This window comes from Acomys minous (genome assembly GCF_964271855.1).
Source record: "Acomys minous genome assembly, chromosome: 5".
NCBI lineage: Eukaryota > Metazoa > Chordata > Mammalia > Rodentia > Muridae > Acomys > Acomys minous.
Window position 1 is genome coordinate 37,873,923 of NC_140494.1, and position 24,070 is coordinate 37,897,992.

Sequence of the window (24,070 nt, forward strand, 5' to 3'; positions counted from 1 at the left end):
CCAGCCATTGGCCCAGGCCCGTCGGCGTTTCTATTGGTGGTGCGTATGGAGCATGCGTGATGGCACGTAGTGCTTCGTGCGCCGTGTTCCCGGACGGTGCCTATGGGGAAAGCTGCGTCCGGCGCGGGAGTTCGTACCCGGAGGTACTTGGCCTGGGGTGGCGGGGAGCGTCGGGGAGCAAGACGGAGCTGGGACTCGCGCCTGCGCAGTGGGGATGCCGTCTCTGCCTCTCCGGGGCCGCGGGGGGCACTGATGATCTAGTGTAGGGAGGAGTCTTCTTCGCCTCCTTTCCCGCAAACCCCGCGAGCCCTGCTACACGTGTCGCTTTGCGAGTTACCCATTGGTCCTGTCGACTCTGTAGCAATGTTTCTTAATGAACCTTTTAAGTTTTTGTTTCCTAGCTCCCCAGCAGATGAGCCACAAGAGCATAAAACTATAGTTGACTCACTCACCAAAAGACAGTTTCCTACAGACTGACAGCTCTTCAGCGTTAGCACTAGATAGAGTGGTGGCATGTGGAATCCCAGTGCCCTTTATTTTACTCTTGGGTAGGGGACAGCCAAGGCTACACAGAGAGACCCTGTCTCCAAAAAAACTAACTAACTAACTAACTAACTAAATTTTTAAAAAGCCAGGCGTGGTTGTGCACGCCTTTAATCCCAGCACTCAGGAGGTAGAGGCAGGCGGATCGCTGTGAGTTCGAGACCAGCCTGGTCCACAAAGCTAGTCCAGGACAGTCAAGGCTACACAGAGAAACTCTCTCTCGAAAAAGAAAGAAAGAAAGAAATACCGTCTCTGAGTGCAAGTCCATGTACACTACAAATGTATGCAACGGTGGGAACTTTGATGGCAGTCTACTTTGATTAGGAGCTAGCAGGAAACAGGAATTCCCCAATTTTAGGGGACCATCGTACAGTTCCAGCTTTTTAAAAGGCAGAAACAAAAACCTTTGATAGTGACCCTGTGTTTGGGCTTTGCTCGGGCCTTTCACCTTGTCATCCTTCATCATTTAGGCTTACAGTCCAAATTCCCGAGCGCAGGTGAGCAGAGTCAGATCTCTCTCCTACAGCTAAGCACTTCTGAATGGCACTTGCAAGACCCCAGAGTAGCTGGGAATCTGGAGTGGATTTCTGAGCAATGCAGCCAAGAGTCTCATTTTGTATACTTGCTGTCTCGGTGCTCTCACACTGTGGTTCGTTTAAAATTAGTGCTCAGAAGCAACTTTAGGGAGGGCTATTTCAAATAATATGTGAGTGTCGTTGAATTCTTTTTTGAAGAGTCATGTCGAATTAAATACCTACACGTTGCCAGCTTCATTACACAATGTCCTTTCCCCCCCCCTTTGTGATTTTTAGTCTCGCTGCTAGAGTTACAGCCGATGACCTGAGGTGATGAGGAGGTTTTTGTTACTGTATGCTACACAGCGAGGACAGGCAAAGGCCATAGCAGAAGAAATATGTGAGCAGGCTGTGTCGCGCGGCTTTTCTGCTGATCTCCACTGTATTAGTGAGTCGGAAAAGGTAAGGGCAGCTGTTCCTGCGAATTTCCCTGTACTTTGTGCTGTGACGTATTTTGTTGTGGAATGAGCCTATCCCTCTCCACTTTCATATTTTCAGGCTCTTGCCCGTGCTAGCCTTGAATTCACACAGTAGCCCAGGGAAAGCATGGGCTTGGCATCTTCCTGCCAACCAGCTGAGATTAAACATAGAGGAAAGTATATGTTTGAATTAGGTTAAAAAAATCTCAGAAGCCGAAACAGACAGATGTACTACCCAGTTGTAAATGGTGGCTGTGAGAACAAATGTGAAGGGGGCCTTGGTCTACACTTGTTTTTTTCCACCTTATAAACTCAGTTGCCCCCTTTGGGCTCCCTAAAAAGACTTTGTCATTCATTGTAGAGTTCCTTCAAAGGAAAGGCTGTTTGGTTTCCTTGATGAACTTGAATGTAAAGGCCTGCCTTCAGGATCCAGTAAGCCTGCTTAAAGTCAGATGACTAGTCTGTACAGTCACGATTTCTTTGAGAAGTCCCTTCCTGAGTAGAGGAGCGCTTGACCATGCTGTGACGTGTCCTCCGTCTGAGGTGTCCGGAATGGACTATTCCCAGTAGTTCAGGCTCAAGGCTTGTGCTAGCTCCCAGGCCTCGCTTCGCTTCAGTACCTCAGAGGCTATCTGAACGACGTTCTCTCCCTCCAGTTCAGTTTCTCCTGGCCTCTTACAAACGATAGTTTCAGAAAGCCAAACCCTCAGCAGCATGGCAGATTACTAATCACACTTGTCGAAGGAGACAGCACCTTTATGCAGGTCCGCCTATATGGCTAGAGCTGAGCTCACGGCTCCGTCAGGGAGCCGGGCCTGTCATTCAGGGGTAGTACAATGTGAGCACACCACAGTGCTCATGCTGCTGTACCCAGAATCTGTAATGGCAGCAGATGCTGTCATAAAGCTAGCCCTGATGGACCTTACATTTGACCTCACTAGTGGGGCCAGCATCCACTTGGCAGGAAGGTCACTAGTGGTTTTCGGTTTTTTGGTTTTTTTTTTTTTTTTTTTTTTTTTTTTTAGTGCTCTGTGAACTGGGCTGTTTGCTTACCCTGGCCGAACAGTTTCTTCAGTTGAGCATGATCTAAGTGGAAAGGATAGCCCTCTGTCTCCTGTCTCGAGGTAGTCCTATTCATGGTAGGGCACTTCCTGGAAGCATCTAACAGCCTGCTAGAAAGTTATCCCAAGTTCATATACATAGGCATGAAGAAGAAGACAAAAAAGGAATGCTGGTGGTAGCTTAATGGTAGGCCCTGTGTTGAATCAGGCACCACAGAAAGAGTAAAATAGTGCTGGGGGTATAGTTCACTTAGCAGAGTGCTTGCCTCACATGCGCAAAGCCCTGGGATGAGTACAGTGGCGTAAACCTGCAATCTCGGTTTTTGGAACAAGGAGGCAAGAGGATCAGAAATTCAAAGCCAACCTAGGATGCACAGTGATTTTGAGACCAGATATAAAGTGAATTATTGAGCCTAAAGTAGGCTATGTTTGTGAGCAATAGATGAAGAAAACCTGAAAGGAATTAAGAACATGGGCCATATCCATTTGCCCTTCCTGTATTCTAAACACAAAAGAAATGACGAGCTGGTTCTGCCAGGCAGCTGATACGAAAGGGCGGTGCTTACTTTCCCCCTTTTAAGTAGTCCCCTGTTCATCGGTGTGCCACCGCCCAGTTTCATTTGTAGTATGTGACTGTTCAGATGTGATGACGATGCCAGAGCTGCGCCTTGCACCACAGCCTGTCTTTGATGGGCTATCTTGTGTTGCTCCTATGTCCTGACAGTTTTTAGAAATGTGTTTGTTTATTGAGGCAGGCCTTATGCGCAGCCTCCACTGACTTGGTTTTTGTTTTTGTTTTTTGAGACAGGGTTTCTCTGTGTAGCCTTGCTGTCCTGAATTCCCTTTGTAGACCAGGCTGGCCTCGAACTCACAGTGATCCGCCTACCTCTGCTTTGCGAGTGGTGGGATTAAAGGTGTGCGCCACCATGCCCGATTGTCTCCAGTGACTTGGAACTCAATATGTAGACCAGGCTGCCCTTGATGTCCTGAGAGCCACCTGCCTCTGCCTCCTAAATAATGAGTTAAAGGGCTATGCTCTCACACCCGGAGCTGTTCTTGTATTTTAATCCTGGGTACTCGGTGTCTTTCATCTCTCTCTCTTTTTTTTTTTTTTAAATTCAGATTACATCTCAATTTTCATCCCCTTGCTTGTCTCCTCCCGTTCCACCTGTCCCTGTTTCTTACTCACCTCAGCCCCATAAAACTCCTTTGCTCTTTTTACTTTTATTTGTGTCTGTCTGTCTGTCTGTCTGTCTGTATGCTCTTTTGTTCTCAGGATGTCCTCCTGGCAGTTTGATGGGCCTGTTTACTTCTCATGTTTCCCCAAAGAATACAATGGCAGCCTGGGGGCTTTTCTTAGTGAGCCACATGGAGGAAGATGTGTTAAAGCCTCCGAGGCTCCTGGTGAACATCAGTGAAAGTGAGCTAAGAAGGAAGTGTTCCTTTAAGTTGTTGGACAGCATGCTTGAGGCACCTGGCCGCAGGACTAGTCACTAGAGTATTTACAGTAAGCTGTCCGGAAGGGAAATTAAAAGGATGCACGCAAGACAGGAAGTGCGGTTGGCTCTGTTTGCTTTGTCTTGCTCTTGCTGGTGTGTTGCATCGCATCACAAGTTCCTGCAGAGCCTCGTCCTGACTTGGTCTCCTTGTTTTGTAGTATGATCTGAAAACTGAGACTGCTCCTCTGGTAGTGGTTGTGTCCACCACGGGGACTGGAGATCCGCCTGACACAGCCCGCAAGTTTGTTAAAGAAATCCATGACAAGACACTACCCGCAGACTTCTTTGCCCACCTGCGATATGGGTTACTGGGTAACTGACTGTACTTTATTCTTACTCTATGCAGGTATTGCTGTTATATGACTGTATCCTTCAAAATCTTAAGACATAATTGCATGGGTCTTTCTGTCTTTACATGAATATTATCTATATAATATAGAAATGTCAATGATTCTCAAGTTTATACCTGAAAGCAGTGCTCTGGTATATCTGGGGGGTCAGACCCAGGCCCTCGCACCCAAGGAGAGCACTTCACCGCTCTGCTATACCCCTAGCACGCTGCAGAACCTCTCCACTAGCCATGACGTGGTGTAGGCCTCACTATGTATAGGCCTCACTCCAAATCTACGAAACAGAACTCTTGAGGGAGCAAACACTAGTTACGTTCGCCAAGGATGTAACTGCAGAATTCTGATTTTCAGTCCCCGGCACGTTAGAACCAGCTAGGGACTTGTCCTGTGAGCAGTGACTCTGCTATTCAGAGGTGGGACTCCGTTGTCCAGAGTTAGTAATAGCTTTCTGCTAGTGGCCACACCCATTGCATGTTAAGAAAATAGCCTAGGGCTAAACAGACTGTGGTAAGGGTCAGAGGGCCAGACGGGGCCAGGGAGACAGCTCAGCGGGTAAAGCAGCTTGCCACCATGCCTGATGACCTGCACACATGAGAGAATCCTGTAGGTTACACTTTAACCTTCATGTTACACCATGGTCTGTGTGTGTGTGTGTGTGTGTGTGTGTGTGTGTGTGTGTGTGTGTGTGTGTGCACCTGTTTGTATACACAGAATAGATTTTGACTAAAAAATAGAGGGGCCAGCATAGAAAACTAATACTAGAGAGACAGTGCAGGTCCGTTTTCTGGCTGTGGTCTGTGTGATTCGTCTTGGAAGACTATGCTTGGGAGAGTATGTAGCACAGATTACCTACGCTGCTCAGACGGCCTGTTCTAACCCAGCCACAGTTGGTATAAAAAGTGTTTCCAATTCTCTTGATGTTCTTCTATAAAGGTCATATTGAAGCCATTCTAGTCAGTGTTGGCAATGCGATGTATGCATTATTTCTTGCTGTATACATAAGAGTGTGGGATAGTATTTAGACATTTTATTTCTCTGTCATATGACTGAGCCTTCTTACGGCCTGATTATCTATCTGGGTTCTCTAGGTTTGGGTGACTCAGAGTACACAGACTTCTGCAATGGAGGGAAAATAATTGACAAACGACTTCAGGAGCTTGGAGCCCAGCATTTCTACGACACCGGACACGCTGATGACTGCATAGGGTAAGGGCAGTGCATGCCTGTCTCTTCTGTAAGGTCTTACACATGATGGGCATTGATGAGCTTATAAAAGACATGTGCTTTGGTTTAGTCAGCTGACAGTCTCATCATAATTTCAGCATTTTAGCTCTGGGACCCAGGAGGGTCAGATGATGGAGCCTGATTGGCCTGTGTTGCCCATCATCCATGTTCCCCCGCCCCCAGTATCTGTTAATAGAAAGAGGGATGCACAGCACAGTTACACCCATCTCAGAACAGACATGCTTGTAAGAGGGAGCATTTTCTCTGGTCACGTTGGTGTTGCCTGTAAGTCTTCTCTCCGCCCTGTTTGAATCTCCTCTAGTGGAAGGAGTCCTGCAGGCTCAGCACCACTGACCATGGCATGTCTTGGCATGCACTATTAGCCTTTTTTTTTTTTTTTTTTTTTTTTTTTGGCAGCTAGGTATTTAACCTGTTCACAGCCTTCCAAATACTCCTAACATGTTTCCCTCTAGATGTCACAGTCTGCTGGTTAGCCTTTAACTGTCACTGATGTAGCCAGATTGCACATTTTTGTTGTCACAGTTTTATTTTGACTTCCGGTCACTGTTAGGAAATAATGTCATCAGCAGTGCCCTGCTTCTCTGTGGTGGAGACTTCTATGGCTCCTCTCATCCTGCCCAATGTCCGTGCCTTCTGTGATTCCTGTCAGCTGCAGGCCTGGGAATGGCTCCTGTCTCTGCTGCATGTTTCTCCTCGTGGACATTTCCATGTTACCTACTGATGTTTCCGCTTTATTTTGGGCTATCTTTTTGTGAGCTATGTTTAATTGTATGATGATGCTTGTAGCAATCCTTCAGGCTCATTTCCTATGATACCACACATAGATCTCTTTAGAAGGTCCTGGGTCATTTCTTCGATTGAGTATTGAAATCCCTGAGTGTGTTCTGGTAGTCCACACATGTGAGATGCTCAGCTTAACTGCTTTATATATCTGAAGTTAAGGTGCTTTGCAGAGGACATTCCTGTCCCATGTCCCTCCAGGATGAAACCAAGAAAGCACTTGCACTCACATGCCTGGGTTGAGATCTTCTCCCCCTCCCCCTCCGGTGACCAGAATGTTGGTCACTCATCTTTCTGTGTCTGTGATGGATAGTAGCAGGGAGCAAGCTTCTGCGCATGGTCAGACAGACTGATGCTCGTGGCCTGTAGGATGCCTTCTTCATGGTAGGCCCTGAGTAGGTGCTAGCTCCTTCCACCATTACTGGTGGTGTCATCTTTTTCCTCAGGTACAGAAGAAACTTTCCATCAAACTTGCTTTCAGGAAGACTCCCCAGGACAAATGCAGTGTGTAGTCCATGGGTTTGCAGTGTGAGACAAGCCTTCGACACTCACTCACCTTAGTTATTGGGACCTCACACTGCCTTTCAGTTGAGTGGAAAAGTGATAACTTTTTTTCCTTCAGTGTTCTGACTCTGTCTTGTCTGAGTCCTCTCCTTAGCTACCACTGTTCATGGCATGTCAGGGACATTGTGGCTGTTTTACACTTTGTTGGTCCTAGCGCAACTTCTGCAAGTTAGGAATGGATGTGTGATTAATTCAGCCTTCCTTTTAAAAAAAAATTGATTTCCATGAGACCAGCCTCTCTGAAAATCTTAAACAAACAAACAAACAAAACTGATTAAAGAAATTTAAAAGATTGATAGAAAGGGAAGAGAACTTTTTATTTAGTTATAATTGAGGACAATTTTATATATTTTATTAATTTATTCATATTACATCTCAATTATTATCCCATCCCTTGTATCTTCCCACTCCTCCCTCCCTCCCATTTCCCCCTTACTCCCCTCCCCTATAAATGTGACTGAAGGGGATCTCCTCCCCCTGTATATGCTCATAGAGTATCAAATCTCTTCTTGGTAGCCTGCTATCCTTCCTCTGAGTGTCACCAGGCCTCCCCATCCAGGGGATGTGGTCAAATATGGGGCACCAGAGTTCGTGTGAAAGTCAGTCCCCACTTTCCACTCAACTGTGGAGAGTGTTCTGTCCATTGGCTAGATCTGGGTAGGGGGTTGAAGTTTACTGCACGTATTGTCCCTGGTTGGTGCCATAGTTGTACAGGACCCCCTGGGCCCAGATCCACCCATTATAATGCTCTTGTAGGTTTCTAGGACCCTCTGGACCTTTCTATTTCCCTATTCTCCATTGCTTCTCTCATCTAGAGTCCCAATAGGATGTCCTCCCTTCTGTCCCACTTTCCTGGTAAGTGTAGACTTTCATGGGACATGCCCCTTGGGCTAGTGTCCAGATGTAAGTGAGTATATACCATTTGAGTCTTTCCGCTTCTGGGTTAACTCACTTATTATGATCATTTCTAGTTCAATCCGTTTGTTTGTTTGTTTGTGGACAATTTCTTGATGATACCTGTAAGAGAAAGATCAATAAATTCAAGAGACAAAATAAGGTGGTGCCATCAGCTGCTAGAGTGATCACTTAGCATGAGTGTGGCTAGGCTCTATCAGTGAGTGACACCAGGATCGAACACCCCTGTAAAATGCAGATGGCGGCCAGGGCAGCTGCGCGTCTCCACTCATTTGCTCCGAGCGCCTGCTCAGATCGTACAGAGTTCTAATCAACACAGTGCTGTGCTTTTGAAAATTAACTGTTATATATATATTTTTTTTTAAATAGTCTGTTTAGTCCTTCTAATGGCTGCATACAGTACTCTGCCAATGGACAGACTACTGTTGTCTCATTGTTGAATTCAAGCCGACACAACTTAGGAATTTTTTGTGTTTGTTTTTCTTTTTTGTTCCGTACCAGTTTAGAGCTCGTGGTGGAGCCGTGGATTGCTGGACTGTGGGCTGCTCTCACAAAGCACTTTAAGTCACTCGGAGGACAAGAAGAGATGAGTGACACACTGCCACCGCCATCAGATGCCCTTTTGAGCACTGCTGTGAAGCCGGAGCTGTCACACATCCAGTCACAAGTAGAACTTCTGAGGTTAGAGGACTTGGGAAGAAAGGACTCTGAGCTTTGGGGACAAAATGAGACAAGCAGGAGTCCGCCGAGTCTGATCGAACACTTTGAATCCTCGCTTGTCCACTCAATTCCCCCACTGTCACAAGCCTCTCTGAGTATTCCTGCTTTGCCCCCAGAGTATTTGGAGGTCCATCTTCAGGAGTCTTTTGGCCAGGTGAGAGATGTGCTTCATGTGCCATTGAACTGTGAGTGTTTGCCTTGTGCTTTGTTTCTCACGTCTGAGCAGAGTCCGCAGGTCCTGGGCCAAGCGCAGCTCTCCTCTGCTGCAACTCCTGTTCCTGCAGCAGCCGTGCCTGTTGCAGCTTTTCTGCGGACGCTTGCCTGAGCTCTGCAAAGAAGAAAGCACTTACTATCTGGCCTTTCTCTCTGTAGCAAATGGCTTGATATTGCAGAGCCCTTTTTCTTGTCTCTGACACAGCCTCTCGTGGCGCCACTTTCGCTCTCTTTTTTCAGTAGCTGAGCCATCAGCTCACTCACATCACCTCTTAGGCACTCTGAGCTTGTCTGGCCCTGTAGTACAGAACCTCAGCTTTCCATTTTGTCCACACTCGCCCCACCCCACATTTACATGGCAGCTCTGCCGTCATCTGTGACTGTGCAAGGTCTCCTCACCCAGAAAGGTACCCAGATGCAGGCTTCTGTTTCAGCAACCTGCTTAGACTACTCTAGCACTGACCCCAGGAGGCAGACTGTGAGATGGCTTTCCTGGCAGTTGTGTGGAGGCTGAAGGGATAAAAGCAGGCCTAGACACACTGGGAAGCTGATCTGTGTACATTCTCAGCAGAGGCCCACGCATCCCATGGGAGTTTAGAAAACTGACTGGTCTTTAATGGTTAGTCTAGAGGTGACGTGGGCCCTAGGTTTACAGTCATTGTGCTCACTGGTTTTAGGCTGCTCTCAAAGCGGAAGTGGCTGAGGCAGAGTGTGACCTGAAACCTGAGTGCTTCCTACAGAGCTAGCCGAGGGCTGAGCTGATGCTGTGGAAGATCCTCTGAGGGTCACATTCCAGAGCCCCTGACCCGGTGGGGCCTCCAGCATCCAGCTCTGATGCTCTGACTTGCCTCTAGCCTTTCCGTATGCACAAAGTTAGCTGACTGTCATCTGTTACAATGTTCTGTAATTTTTAATGTAATGGAATCAAGTTAGAAAAGAACTTAGAAGCTATCACAAGGTTTCTGTGCTGTTTCCTAAAACCTGTGCTGTCCTTACAGGGGCCACTAGTTACGGATACCTCTGAGAGAGAATGCCCTTCCTACATCAGGCCTACTGAGCAGTAGGATCACACTCCAGCCTTTGCGCTTGTACTTTATTGACAAGCCTATCTCCCCAGCTTAGAAATTGCACCTCATTATATTTTATCCCTTTTGTTTCTCAAGGAGGAAAGAGAGGTATCTGTGACCTCAGTGGATCCAATTTTTCAAGTTCCAATTTCAAAAGCTGTTCAGCTGACTACAAATGATGCCGTAAAGACCACTCTGCTGCTGGAGTTGGACATTTCAGTAAGTTGTTGCACAGTTTATTCTCAGCATGGTTGTATCTGAAGAAATGGGCCCTTTGGGTGCTTGGTCATTACACCCAGGAGCAGGAGATGTCTCTGGCAAGACCTGGCCATTTTATTCCTGATCTGTCATTTTCCTCTTGCCACCTTCCTTTGCACGTCAAAGAAGAGGTGAGGTGAGACATGAGTGGAGCTGACAGCACAGAGCAAGGCACTGCTGCTCATAAGCCCCAAGAGAGCAATGGACTCCAGACGGCATTTCACCTGAGACAGACCAGCAGGAGGAAGCTGTTCGCCCAAGATCAGCCAGCGAGGCAGAAGTAAAGTTCAGGCTAGCTAGTCACGGAAGCATTAGCTCCTCAAAGCAGGAGTTATGATACTTTGGAAAATCTGAAAAGATTTCGACATCTGTCCAGAAAAGTGAGTCTAGCGAACATTTGCCTGTGGTGCATAGGGGCTGTGTATAGCCATCTGAATTCCATCCGTAAGTCCATCTGCACGTGCTCACTCTGTGAGGGATCCTGCAGTCATTGATTCAGCCCTTGATCTTGAAGAATGTCTCATAAATTAAGTGGGTAGGTTTTTCAGTGAAGTCAGAGCACTTGAGGGTGTCTGCAGGCTCAGGAGAGCTTCCAGACAGAAAGAGAGATGACAATCATTGAGCCTAGAGCTTTGTGTCTGTCTTAGCGAGGAAGCCCACGTGCCTACTAAGTGTGCGTGTGTCTGGGAAGGCTGAAGGTAATGTTAGCAATCTGTAGAGCAATTTTAATTCAGAACCTAGCTGCTTTGGCAATAGATCACATCTAAAGACCTTCTAGGTCTGTGAGATCCAGCAGGAATACAACCACGCCTTTAATCCCACGAGACAGAAGCAAGCAGAAATCTGAGTTCTAGTCAGTGCTGTTTAGGAAGTTTGGTTGAATCAGGGAGTTGAGAGGTGATGCAGTCAAGTTGAGTTTATGGCAGTTCAGTTCATGGATGTAGAAGGCAGTTTCTACTGGGAGGGTTTTACAAACAGGTTGAAGAGATAAAAGGTAGACACAGGTGTCCACAGAACAAGCCAGGGAATGAGAAGGAGCCAGAAGATTAAAACAGATGCTGGAGTTGTTTGAGGCCAAGCAGACCTATTCAGAGAGAAACTGAGACAAGCCAGATTGAATCAGTCAGAGTTCAGAAAGAGCTAGAAAGGGTGAGTGTATTCAGGAGTAAGCCTCAGAGGCTGAAAATATGCTAGGCCTAGGTTAGATTGTACAGAGGCTAGAATCGTCCAGAACTAGACCAAGATTGGCAGACAGAAGCATAAGCTACCAAGACAGTTAGGTCTGGTGAAATAAATTACTTTCACAGGACTCTTCCTGGAATACTCTTCCGTCTCATTCGTTGAGGCAGCATCTCTCAGTCAAACCCGTAGTTCTCAGTATGGCTGTCTCCATAAGTGGCTTGCTGGGGGGTGGCCAAGCCCTCACTCCACCTTCCAGGGCTGGATTTACAGACAGGCATATACCCAGCCAGCGTTGTGTGGATTCTGGGAATCCAAATCTCGGTCTGCAGACTTACTGGCTAGAGCTTTATCCACTCCTGGCATGGTTTTGTTTGTTGTGTTTTTTATGATTCTGTCTCACTCTGTAGAGCAGGCTGGTCTCAGATTCAAGAGATCTGACAGCCTATGGCGCGCACGCACACGCGCGCACACACACACACACACACACACACAGTCTTTTCTGGAGTAACCACCAATGTAAAGTGGGTTTGCTTGATTAATTGGATTTATTTTTTTTTTTTTTTTTGAGACAGGGTCTCTCTGTGTAGCCTTGGCTGTCCTGGACTCACTTTGTAGACCAGGCTGGCCTCAAACTCACAGTGATCCACCTGCCTCTGCCTCCCAAGTGCTTTATTTATTGTGTTCTTAGTTTTGGTTAGAATTAGTTTGTGAGTTCCTGTACTAAGGTAGTCATAACAAAAATGTCTTTTGTTACTTTCTACCTTAAACATTTGAATACACAGGATTTTTTTCTATTTCTACTTCTACCTTTGTCTTTCTCTAGAAAATAGAGTTTTCTCATCAGCCTGGAGATTCCTTCAATGTGATCTGTCCAAACAGTGATTCTGAAGTAGAGAACCTGCTCCAAAGGCTGCAGCTGGCTGATAAACGAGCACACCCGGTTCTCTTGAAAATCAAGACAGACACTAAGAAGAAAGGTAGGGCAGATACAGGACATCCTCGTCTGCTGGCTGTGCAGATGCTGCAGCTCGGCCATATGGGGTACATCTACACACATACACACACACACACACACACACACACACACACACACACACAGACACACACACACACACACACATGAACGTTCTTAAGGCTTGCTGTTCTACTTACAGTGAGTAGTGCGGTGATGGGCCTTGTGTGCATTGGACACTTGTGGACATGAAAGAAGCCTAAACCTTTATGAAAAATCTCTATTATGTCTACTTCTCATACTAATATTTTATTATGGAAAAATAATTTTCTCTAAATAAAAGAAACTGTTTATTATTTAAAGTATTAAAATCACTTGTATATAGTCTTGAAATTATTCAGTCCTAAAATTCCTATTTTTATTTTTATGTCTGTGGTGTGTGTATATCATATTGCTCTGGTTGCTGGCTGATTGAGGCCAGCAAAGGGTGTTGGATCCCCTGGAGTTACAGGCATGTGGGTGCTGGCAACTGAACTGGGGTCCTCTGGATGAACAGCTAACATGCTGGAGAAACATCTCTCCAGCCTCTGAAGTTAGCTCTCATTTTAATGAAACAGTCATCTTTTGCCATTTTGTTATTTACTTTTAGATAATTTTGATTTATTTTGAGTTCATCATTCATTTACTTTTGGAAGTGGCTGTTTTATCCTGGCATATGTAGTTCAGCCATGTGTTGCCACGAGTCATCACACTTGGTAGCATGAAGTTTAAAGTGTTGAGACCAGCTGGATTTTGGTGAATGCAAAGCATGTTCTACGGGTACGTCTGAGGCTGTGTCCTTTCTCTGGCCTGACACTCTTCCTCCCTACCTGCCAGGAGCTGCCGCGCCACAGCATGTACCTGAGGGACGGTCTCTCCAGTTCATCCTCACCTGGTGTCTTGAAATCCGAGCAGTTCCTAAAAAGGTATTTCTCCTTGTCCTCTCTGAGTAACTCTGAAGATGGACAGAGCTCTGTTTAGACTTTAGAGAAGCCTGGTACCCTGTCCCACAGAGCTACATAAGGTCTTTTTAATGTCATGAAAACAAGTCTCCTTCAGCCTCCTCACTGGATGTTAACATTACACAGTGCGAGGCTGCAGCCTGGGCTGTCCAGCTGCACGGTGCCCCCTGTCCTCCATGACAGGACTTCTGAGGCAGTGCAGGCTCTGGACTGCTACAGATCTTCTGTATAATGCTGCTTGGTTACTGCTGAATGGACCATCTGAGAAATGGGAGGGTTTGGCAGCTTCTATTGATGTTTAGGGGATTTTTAAGTAGATTGAGCCAAGAGAGGTCAGTATTACCCAAGGAACTGTATTTAAAATGCTTGTGCTGGGTTTTTTGTAAATATTCTCTGAATGAGTACAGTTTTATAAACTGCTTTGCTAGACTTGATTGTCTGGGCAGAAAGACTGGTAATTAAAGACAAGCCTCATCCTGCTTTGTGCATGTGCCTGCTCACTGCTGGTCTCAAGCAAGCCACCTTAGAAAAAGGCTTAGTCTTAGACACAGAATTCATTTTTATGAGAACTTCTTAAGTTTAATTAATTCAGTTTTGTTTTAACTTTACCAGCTTATTTTGTAATTTTTCAAGGGATATGTAAATATATTTTCTTTACTGTACAAATTATGCTATATAAAAATAAAAATATCTATATGGATAAGACCTAGAAAGTGAAAGTTTTAAAATTGCCCCTCAGAGTTTAATTCTGGAGTCTAATTCTTGCTACACAGCAAGATATCTAGTCTGCATGTTTTGGAGTAGAAGGCTTTTAATGGGTTCACCATAATTTCTTGATTTGATCAGGAACATTTGGGTTGTTTCTAGATTTTGTATAGGGAAAAATAATGTGTAAGCACAAGTTTCTGTGCTGTGATAGTCTTTGCACATGTTTGAAACATTTGTGAGGTAGACTTGTTATTTTAAATGAGTTATACTTTAAAACCTTGCCGTGTTTTCTGCTATTTAAGCTTGTTCTCTCTCTTTCTCTGATTTTTTTGATCATTCCTTCATTCAAGACAAGGTCTCACTATTTAACTGGCTAGCCTGGAACTCACAGAGCCAGCCCTAGCCACACAGTAGCTCATAGCTGGCCTCTCCCCTCAGGCATTTTTGCGTGCCCTTGTGGAATGTACCAGTAGTGCTCCTGAAAAGCGGAGGCTACAGGAGCTGTGCAGTAAACAGGGGGCCGCTGATTACAACCACTTTGTCCGAGATGCCAGTGTCTGCCTGCTAGACCTCCTCCTCGCCTTCCCGTCCTGCCAGCCTCCCCTCAGCCTCCTGCTCGGTGAGTTGCTCCTTTCACAGCCCCAGTCCTTCATGCATTGTCAGGTGAGCCTCTTTGTGGCAGAGGGGACTGGCTGATCATGTCTCACCGTGAATTCTGTGCACATACAGTGTGGACATAGCTAATGGGGCTGGTGGGGTGACTAGTCAGGAGCCCATCCTGTATTGTATGTTGAGGTTATAGTGGCATCTGGGCTTCCTACTAGAAGTTAGAGTCCAACTTCTGTATGTTTTTATTTTTATTTTTTCATTTTTCTTTCTATTATTGTCACTATCATTTTCCCTACTAACTTACTTTTTTTTAAGCTAGAATTTAGCATCTTCTCTAGTTTATCTTTTTCAGTCAGGTCATTTAGCTGAGTGGTATCCAACAGTGAATATGTAGAGGGAGAGAATGATTTTCATCAAAGCTGATGAGCACGTGTGTAACTGAATGCAGCGTGTGCTCTGGGGAGAATGCAGAAGTGCTCCCGTCCACATGCATTCAGAAGCAAGGGGCTCATGAGCAGAGGGGGCCTTTGTCACACAGGTTGCCACACCTGGGGCACAGCCAGGGGGCTGGCACTGTTCCCTGAGCGATGGTCACGAGCACTCTGTGGGATCCTGTGGCCTTTCCTGGGTTCCTGCGTTTGCTTTGCTGTAGTAACGCAGGGCCAGACATAAACTTCATGTGGATGGCATTAAAAACATGTGCTGTCCTCTTGGCAAGCTGTCAGGAGCCCTGGCGAGGCCTGTGCAGGGAGTGTGCCTAGTCTTTCTTTCTTTCCCTCTTAATGTTCTTTCATCGTCCTCCCAAACATGGTTTAAAAAAAAAAAAAAAAAAAAGATCTCTATGTGAGGCTGGCCTCCCCGTCCTGCATACGCCATCTCGCGGAGGCTTCTGGTGTAGTAGGATTATGGAGAAGGCGCAGGCTGCTGCCTGGCTAGCATGGGGTTAGGAGCTGGAGGGAGCCATTGCGACTCCCTCCCACCTTCTTAAAGAAATTTTCCATTTCTTTAAGAAAAATTAAAACATCTAAAATTTAAAATAAACCCTGTACTAAACTTTGTCTTCCTGCTTTACTAAGACAGAGCCATTTTAGAAGGACTATTTCAAAGTTTTGCCCAAATAACTAAAAATAGAGCATGATATTCACTAAAAATACAAAATTTATAAGCAGATAATTCAAATATGGATCAACTGTGTTGCTTTTACACAAGTCCCTGCACATTTTGAAGCCATTGGATTCTGAGGAAGCTGCTTTGAGAAGTCTCCCACTATACGCATAGGCTTTTATTTTATTAAGTATATAAACACAAGAAGGAAAAGTACATCGTGCTCCTAACATTTCCTAAAATATCTGTCTTTGATGATTCTGAGGCCTTGACTTTATTTCACATCGGAAGACTCTGGGATGCGTCCCTCCAGGTGAGCCTACACACACAGGGCGTCCCAGTCTGCCGACTGCGGGCTCTGCCTTCTCTGTTGTACTGCACTGAGCCTGGGGGACATCTTCAATGAATGTCATGTTCTGAATATTCTAAATCCGGAAGTTGAATATAGGCCTGGATTTCCTTCTCTTCTGTCTCAGTAGGCCTGAAGTAGTGTTTGTTTTTATTTTTAGAGCACCTTCCTAAACTCCAACCTCGACCATACTCATGTGCAAGGTAGGAATCCTTCCAAACATGACGTACAGGCAGAATATCCAAAAGCCTGTAACGGGATCGTCCAGCTCTCTAGTGACCAGGCCAGTTGATGCAAACACCCCTGCTTTGAAGAGCCCCGGGACCTCTGTGCTATGGGTTCACAGCAGGGGTAGATGCCCTACCGTCTATTATCCCTTGTTTGAGGCAGTAGACTCCATCCTCACCTTCTCTGGGCAGCTGAGGGGCTGGTGGGGAGGTTCGGCTATGGGACTTGAGTGTGTACAGTGCCCGCCTTGCTGTTCCCAGCGAGCCTGTGCCCTCAGCGACAGTGCAGCAGGTGCTGTGGGAGTGAGTTCCCTGCATTTCTTACACCATCTGCTTATAACCCAGCATGGGCTGAGCTTCCTGAAAGTATCTCCTGGTGATTCTGAACTTTGCGCTATCTTCACTTTCTAGTTTGCCAGTTTAATAAAAAATAGCCAGCATATTTGTCCCTCGTCATTTCATGTAAATCAGTTAGGTAAACACTGGAAGGTGATACTTGAATGCAGAGCTTTGCAGTGTCTCACTTTCTACAAAATTACTAAATATTGATAAAACTTGGAACTTTCATAAAATACCTCACTACAGGGAGGCTTTTGTCTAGAGAAGGGTCGAGGTAGACTGCGGCTCCTGTGCCCGGTACAGTAAGACAGACACGTCTGACTACCTGTGTCCTTGCAGCTCCAGCTTGCTCCATCCAGACAGACTTCATTTCGTATTTAACATAGTAGAGTTCCCGCCCAACCCCCCAGCAGCCGTGCTGCGGAAGGGGGTGTGCACAGGCTGGCTGGCCGCGCTGGCTGCTCCACTTCTTCAGCCAAGCACAGAAGCTCCGCCTGCGGACAGTGGTGCTGCCCTGGCTCCTAAGGTATTGAAATGCTGTGATTTCAGCTTGGCTACAGTTTGGCTCTCACCTGACTAGAACACTGTACTCACATGTTACACTTGCAGATGTTTGTGAAGCTACGGTTCATCTTGTCTGTAGAAAACAATGCCTTTTCAGTGACTGGTCTTGACTGTGGGGGCGTGATGAGCCCACGACAACAGGTGACAGTGGAGCTGTGGTGGCTCCTACACCTGCGTCCCAACTAGGCAGTTGTATAATCTTAATATGCTGTCATTTTAAAACAGCTTCTGAAAGTGCTTTGCAATGTTTATTCTTTGAATATTTTCTACATTGTATACAATGTATCTTGATTATATCCACTTTCGGCCCCCAGTTTCAGCTTTCCCCAGGACACCCCCAATCACATGCCCATCCCAACTTCATGTCCTTATTTATTTATTAATTCATTAATTCATTTTAACTTACTGAGTTCCGTTAGTTCTGTCCCTATGCTTGTGAGTGTGGCGTCATCCACTGGGTGGTGGGGAATATACCTGGGGCCACAAACTCAAAGGAAAGTGATTTCCCCCCCTTCCTTCCCCCCCCCCCATCCCCAGCCATCAACTCCACCACTTCCTACCCAGGGGAATGCTTGCATTCACACCTCCTTAGCCTGCCTGCCTTTTCTTACACTTTCAGGTACCGTGAGATAGTGTGCTCAGTACAACACTTATGGTGTGGGTAGAGAAGAACCAGACCTTTTCCTTCTGCCTCTGTAGTATGAGCTATGTTCACAGCTTCAGTGAGGTCTGACGCTGCTGTTGCCTAGTGATACCTCTCTGAGGGGATGACATGTGTGCGTCTGCACAAAGGTCACGTTGGTCATGGGCTCTCACGTGCTTGCCTGCATTTTCTTTTCAACTCACTGAAGCTGCTTCAATATTCCAGATACTGATCTCTCCTCGAGCAACAAGTTCTTTCCACTTACCAGATGATCCCTCAGCCCCCATCATCATGGTGGGGCCAGGAACTGGCGTAGCCCCCTTTGTTGGCTTCCTCCAGCACAGGTGCGTGTTCAGTCCAGCTGGGGAACACGCTTCTTGTCATCACAGGTGGACACAGAACTGCTCACCTTAGTCCTCGGTCATTTTTACAATAATTGAGTATTGGTTGTAAATTTGTTACTTTAAACAGTTTTTACCTAACATCAGGTGCTGTAGATGCTGTAGCCATCAGTCCCCAAGGGAAAGGAAGCTATGTTTCAATCTGGAGGGCCACTGCCACCAACCAGCTCAGTCAGGAAATAGGTCCTTGGGCACGGGAATTCTTGGAGCGTCGGTGTACACGAGATAAGGCATTGACAAACGGAGGCGACTCAAGTTTGAGTTACCATCTAGTGTATTTTTCAAACAAGCAGTCTAGAATTTTGTACATTCATTTCAAAAGCAGGGGGGCTATGCTACGGTTACAGTTTCCATGGAGTAGGCTCAAAGGGATCAGTGAGCAATCGAGCATACATGGTACAGGTACAGACAGTTTTGCCATCATTTGAATTATAACTTTAAAAGCACAGTAAAAGAGGGCATCCTTCTTAAGTAATTGGCTTGCTATCAGTACAGATGCATTCCTGTCAAAGCCCAGTGCTCTCTTGCTAATTATTTTGCCCAGCACCTGGTGCTGAGGTTACGGGATCAAGATAGGTTTTTGAAACACCCTGTTTCTTGGTAAATATCACAAGACAGTACCAAATGGCTAATTCTCAGCTATGTTTCTTTGATAAGTGGAGAAGACCAGCGGAGCTTGATGATGAACTTTAAGCTTGAGCGGTCCCTGGCTGCAGTCCGTGTTAGCAACATCTCATAGCAACGTGCATACCTGAAAAAGGTCCTGCACTGGGAGTGAAGCTTAAGAAATGAAGTTTTAAGAAATAGGATAGAGAGTAGGAAATAGCTCCCAGCAAAGAGTTTTAAAACTGCAGTTTTTCTGCTGGCAGGAATATCAGCCCCAGTCCAGGAGACTCTCCCGTTTTCGGGGGTCTTAGCCTTAGGCCTGTGTAGTAGTTTTCACACAGACTCCACTGGAGAGGGGTGACAGGCCGCTGTGTAACTCAGGTAGAGCATCTGCTTAGTGTGAGCCTGAGTCAGTCCTCAGTGCTATAGCATCAAAACCCAGATAGGAGTCAAGCATAGCAGATGCTGATGTTTTAAGTGAGTCACTTGGAACAGTGTAAAGATGAATCTTACAGACCTGTTTGTTGCTGACATTTCCTTATAAGAGATATTTTTTCATGTGCTCATTATATCAAACATCTTTTTTGCATTAGAGAGAAACTCCAAGAACAACACCCAGATGGAAATTTCGGAGCAATGTGGCTGTTTTTTGGCTGCAGACATAAGGACAGAGACTATTTGTTCAGGTACAGAGTGCTTCTGTTGTGATTGGCCAGTTGTCCCATGTAGACCTTGTCGACTTTAAACTGCTGCCTTTCCCTGACCATTCTGTCTTACACTGCAGGGAGGAGCTCAGGCATTTCCTCAAGACTGGGGTCCTGACTCACCTGAAGGTCTCCTTCTCAAGAGATGCTGCACCCGAGCAGGAGGAGGCCCCAGCCAAGTATGTGCAGGACAACCTCCAGCGCCACAGCCAGCAGGTGGCCAGGATCCTCCTGCAGGAGAAGGGCTACATTTACGTGTGTGGGTATGTGGCCATACAGGAAGACACGGTTGTCTCTACTGTAATTGCAGGGCCAGTAATCAACACAACTGTGGTTTGGTTTTCACAGACATCATACTTAAGCACATAGTGAATAACAGTGTACCGTGAATAGCCAGGGTTTCTTTGCAGGAAAGCAGTGGTGAGTGCTGGCTCTTGGACTGAGGAATGCTTTTCTTTGGGTTGTTGTTGAATTCTAGAGGGTTTTTATAACCTGGCTAGACAGAGACCTATAGATTTATTTAAATAGCTTTAAGCACAATAACTGGACAGGTACGATTTAAACTAATTTTCTAATGTAGCCTGGCTACCTCCCAGCCCCAGCTGCACTCCCCAACTATTCACAAACAAGTCATCCTGTCTAGGATGGATCTCTCCATCAGGCCACGTCCTCTTTCTCCATCTTTTTCTTTCTCTTTCTACTTCTCACTCTCCTTCCCCTCTTGTAGTCCCTACCTAAGACCCCCAGCCCACAAACTGAAGCTCCACTTACCTCTGTTCTGCCCAGTGATTAGCTATCAGCAACTTTATTTAACCAGTCAGAGTATTGGGGAGCAAAGTTTACACAACATCATTTGATGTCCTTGAGAATGTGCTCATCTGGACTGCAACCAGATCTTGGGGGCCACATTTAGCATTTGAATACACAGCAGCACCTGACCAACCCCCAACATTGGGTACATGTTTTTAGCATCTGAAAATCCATGCTAAAACCTTAATTACTTAAATTGATGTCTTGACATGGGTTCTGTTGCATAGAAGATTTTGTGACTTGCAGCACTGAGAATGTACATCAGGTTAGAATCCTTCTTGTCTAGGGCAGAGTTTGTGGTGGACAAATATGCTGAAGTCCAGAGTTGCTCTAACAGTTACTAGGCTTTGTGTATGTGCTCTTATAAAAACTCAAAGGCGGCGCCATGTGGACAATAAAAATTTTTTAAAACTCAACTGTAAAACTTGGAGCTAGATAAAGAAATTTTGAAGTTTTACTTTTATCTTAAAAGACCCTGAGCGTTTACTGTCAGTCAGCCAAAGCCTTCCCCAGCCACTTAAGTGTGATACAGAAGACAAAATGCTGGCTGTGACTGAGTGATGTGACTGTGGTCACAAGGCTCATGGAATGGCACTTGCTGCTCTTTTGCCTTGGGACACAGTGCCTTCCTTTCTCTCATTAACTTTGTTTATAGTTTTATCTTTTCAAAAGCAGTTTTGACTGTCTAGATGACTTCATGGCCCTAGTAGTTTCTGCTTCTCACTGAAGAGCTGTGCAGAGATGCACGCACTGTGTTGGTTTATGTTTTTATTTAATTCTTGTTGAAGTTCTTGACTTTCGTGTTTGTGACAGACATTTTGGTCATATTTCAGCTGAAGTATCAGACTTCGAAATAGCAGGTGCAGCTTGTCACACATATTCGCCAGTAGCTGTGATTGAGAGCTTGGAGATGTCACGGAAGTTTCTAGACTCTTACATTCTTCCTGCAGTAGCCCCTCCCAGTCACTGAATCTTAACTTCCCTAGAAAGCACTAGGGCATGGCCGGGGTCACCTCGCCAGTCACAAGTGCAGTGCGCAGGCAGGAGCAGGGGCCTGTCAAGAGCCAGCTCAAAAGTCAGGTGAGGAGGAAGCAGAGAGGACCTGGAGGTTTGGCAGAGGCTTGTCAGTGGGGAGAGAGCTCCGGAGTGGCTGAGGCAAAGACAAGAGATTGAGACGTGACACAGCGACTTAGACACCTCCCAGGGGTAAATGACAGTGCAGGCCATAGTGTTGGCACCTCGGGGTCCTGTCGTACAGTTTCTTCACCCAGACATTGGAGCACCTACTGAGTGCTTTACACTGATTGAGCCCTGGGAGACAAAGAAGAAGTGAAGGTCCATTCAGACAGTGGCCATGGGGTGAAAGCCCCAGAAGCAGTGCTAACATGGAATTAGCAAGGGACAGTGACAAAAGGGTTGGCACCTCCCCTGCCTTCAGGAGCTAAGATCTGTCCTCAGTGAAGGGGTCTTTGTCACTTCATGTGCACGAAGGCTGGGGAGTATGCGAGCCTGTGTGCTTTGTGGGAGAGGGACCGGAGGGGGCAGATATGAGCCACAGCTCAGCTTCCTCTTGGGCTCAAACTGTAGGCTGCTCTGAGGACATTACAGCCTAGGGAGGGTTGTAAGCCATGAGACCACGTGGTCAGCGCAGCCTGAGGTGAGTGAGGCTGGGTGCTTAGAGTGGGCACCATGAGTGAAGGCTCGGCCTGGGGTGAGTGAGGCTGGGTGCTTAGAGTGGGCACCATGAGTGAAGGCTCGGCCTGGGGTGAGTGAGGCTGGGTGCTTAGAGTGGGCACCATGAGTGAAGGCTCGGCCTGGGGTGAGTGAGGCTGGGTGCTTAGAGTGGGCACCATGAGTGAAGGCTTGCCCTGGGGTGACTGAGGCTGAGTATCTGGAAAACAAGATGATAGTGTCAGAGAAAACTAGGTAAGTGATTAACTAATAAAGAGGATTTGGTAAAAACAAATCCCAGTTTTGTAAAGTGCTATTTTGTTTTCTAGAGATGCCAAGAATATGGCTAAGGACGTGAATGATGCCCTTGTAGAACTCGTAAGCAAAGAAACTGGAGCCGACAAGCTGGAAGCAATGAAAACGCTGGCAACGCTGAAGCAAGAGAAACGATATCTGCAGGATATTTGGTCATAAAACTGGGAGGGAGACACTGAAGGATTTTATTTTTGTTTTTCTTTTTTTTTTTAATTTATTATTTATTATGTATTATGTGCAAATACACCTGCACACCAGAAGAGGGCACCAGATGGTTGTGAGCCACCATGTGGTTGCTGGAATGAACTCAGGATCTCTGGAAGAGCAGCCTGTGCTCTTAACCTCTGAGCCATCTCTCCAGCCCCCATTTTTTTCTTTTCTTAAAATGCCAAAAGACAATTTTAAGGAAGCTGAGTTTAGAAATTGTTGGCCATTTCTTGGAGAAGGTTGTGTGGGGAACAGATGAGTTGTGACCACAGCAAAACTACCTGATGCAGTCCCCCAGGTTGTCTCCCACTCCTTACCTGTGGCCACCCAGCACCTCACTGTGTAGAGGGGGAGAGGTAGCTCCCACCTCCACCCCATAGCGTGTGGGCTCCCCAGGGGGACAGACTGTCGATGGCTTACCTGTGCCTGTGCACAGCATGGAGAACTTGTGGATATTCTATGTTTCTATGAAGTATATCCAAAGAATAGTCACACTAGTGATATTTAAATTAATACAAACATGTAAAGCATACTTTTTGTATGTCTATATAATTATGGTTTGTTATCAAATTTATATTCCTAATAAGATATTTTAATTTTGAGGTAAATTAAGGGTTTTATGCTACTAGAACTATATTTTGAAATATATCTGAAATTCTCTGCCTTTTTCATCATGATTGTTTTTAGTGTCACACTTCTGTAGCTCAGGGGCATTAGCATTCCCCTCACAGCAGACATCATGTGTACATTTTGATCACATTACACCCTCTTCTCATGGACTCCTTCCATCACTAGTAGAGTTGGTTTTGTCCTAACTGACTTTTGTGATACAGTTCAGATTGTATCCTAGCCTTAACATACTTCAGTTAGATTTCTAGTACCAACTTCTCTTGAAAGTTATAAAAATAAAGTCAATGAAAGGATTCTGTATTAGTTATATGTGTTGTTAAAACTGGGACAAAGCAACGCAAGGAGGAGTATTTTAGCTCAGAGTTCTGGTGTACAAGCCACAGTGGTGGGGAAGTCATGGTGGCAGAAGATGGAGGCAATTGGTCACATTACATCCACAGTCAGGAAGGAAAAGATGCCTGCACCTGCCTCCCTTTGTGCTTTGTGTACACTGGAACCCACCTATAGGAAGGGTCTGCCTGCATTCAGTGTGGGTCTTTCTCAGTTAGCCCAGGGATGTCTCCAAGGTGATTCTAGCTCCTGTCACCTTGACTATCAATATAACCATCACAGGAATAAATAATAAACTTTCTCCATCTGGTGTAGTTGTCTTGTTTAATAGTTCAACATTATAAAATGTTTGTCGATCATTTTGATAATTAAAGATCTGAAAAAGTAATATCAAGCTTGGCGAGGCTTTGTGGCTTTTTGTTCTACTTTTCCCATCATACATAGTCTATTTTCACTATTACATGTTTTGTGTGCAAAAACTAAGATAGGTTAGACAAACACACCACCCA

General features: G+C 45.8%; 1 protein-coding gene across 2 annotated transcripts; it reads left to right on the plus strand.

Moving 5' to 3' along the window:
• Nucleotides 1-15: 15 nt before the first annotated feature.
• On the plus strand, nucleotides 16-23,866 carry MTRR (5-methyltetrahydrofolate-homocysteine methyltransferase reductase). Of its 2 annotated transcripts, XM_084782856.1 has the most exons (15): nucleotides 41-143; nucleotides 1,356-1,520; nucleotides 4,256-4,409; nucleotides 5,536-5,653; nucleotides 8,453-8,825; nucleotides 10,048-10,170; nucleotides 12,215-12,368; nucleotides 13,220-13,308; nucleotides 14,491-14,671; nucleotides 16,275-16,317; nucleotides 17,020-17,206; nucleotides 18,113-18,231; nucleotides 19,488-19,580; nucleotides 19,679-19,861; nucleotides 22,409-23,866. In XM_084782856.1, the coding sequence occupies exons 2-15, from the start codon at nucleotides 1,392-1,394 to the stop codon at nucleotides 22,551-22,553; spliced, it is 2,091 nt and encodes a 696-aa protein (XP_084638982.1). In that variant the 5' UTR covers nucleotides 41-143; nucleotides 1,356-1,391; the 3' UTR covers nucleotides 22,554-23,866. The 2 variants fall into 2 exon arrangements, with proteins under 2 accessions (XP_084638983.1, XP_084638982.1); XM_084782857.1 differs by lacking the exon at nucleotides 1,356-1,520 and having other exon boundaries at nucleotides 16-143.
• The last annotated feature ends 204 nt before the right edge of the window (nucleotides 23,867-24,070 follow it).

Excerpts from the sequence above, each read along its gene's own strand:
- MTRR (XM_084782856.1), top strand. The coding sequence starts at position 1,392 with ATGAGGAGGTTTTTGTTACTGTATGCTACACAGCGAGGACAGGCAAAG. Across the intron at positions 1,521-4,255 it reads GTATTAGTGAGTCGGAAAAG|TATGATCTGAAAACTGAGAC; the intron begins GTAAGGGCAGCT and ends CTTGTTTTGTAG. Across the intron at positions 18,232-19,487 it reads GTTGGCTTCCTCCAGCACAG|AGAGAAACTCCAAGAACAAC; the intron begins GTGCGTGTTCAG and ends TTTTTGCATTAG.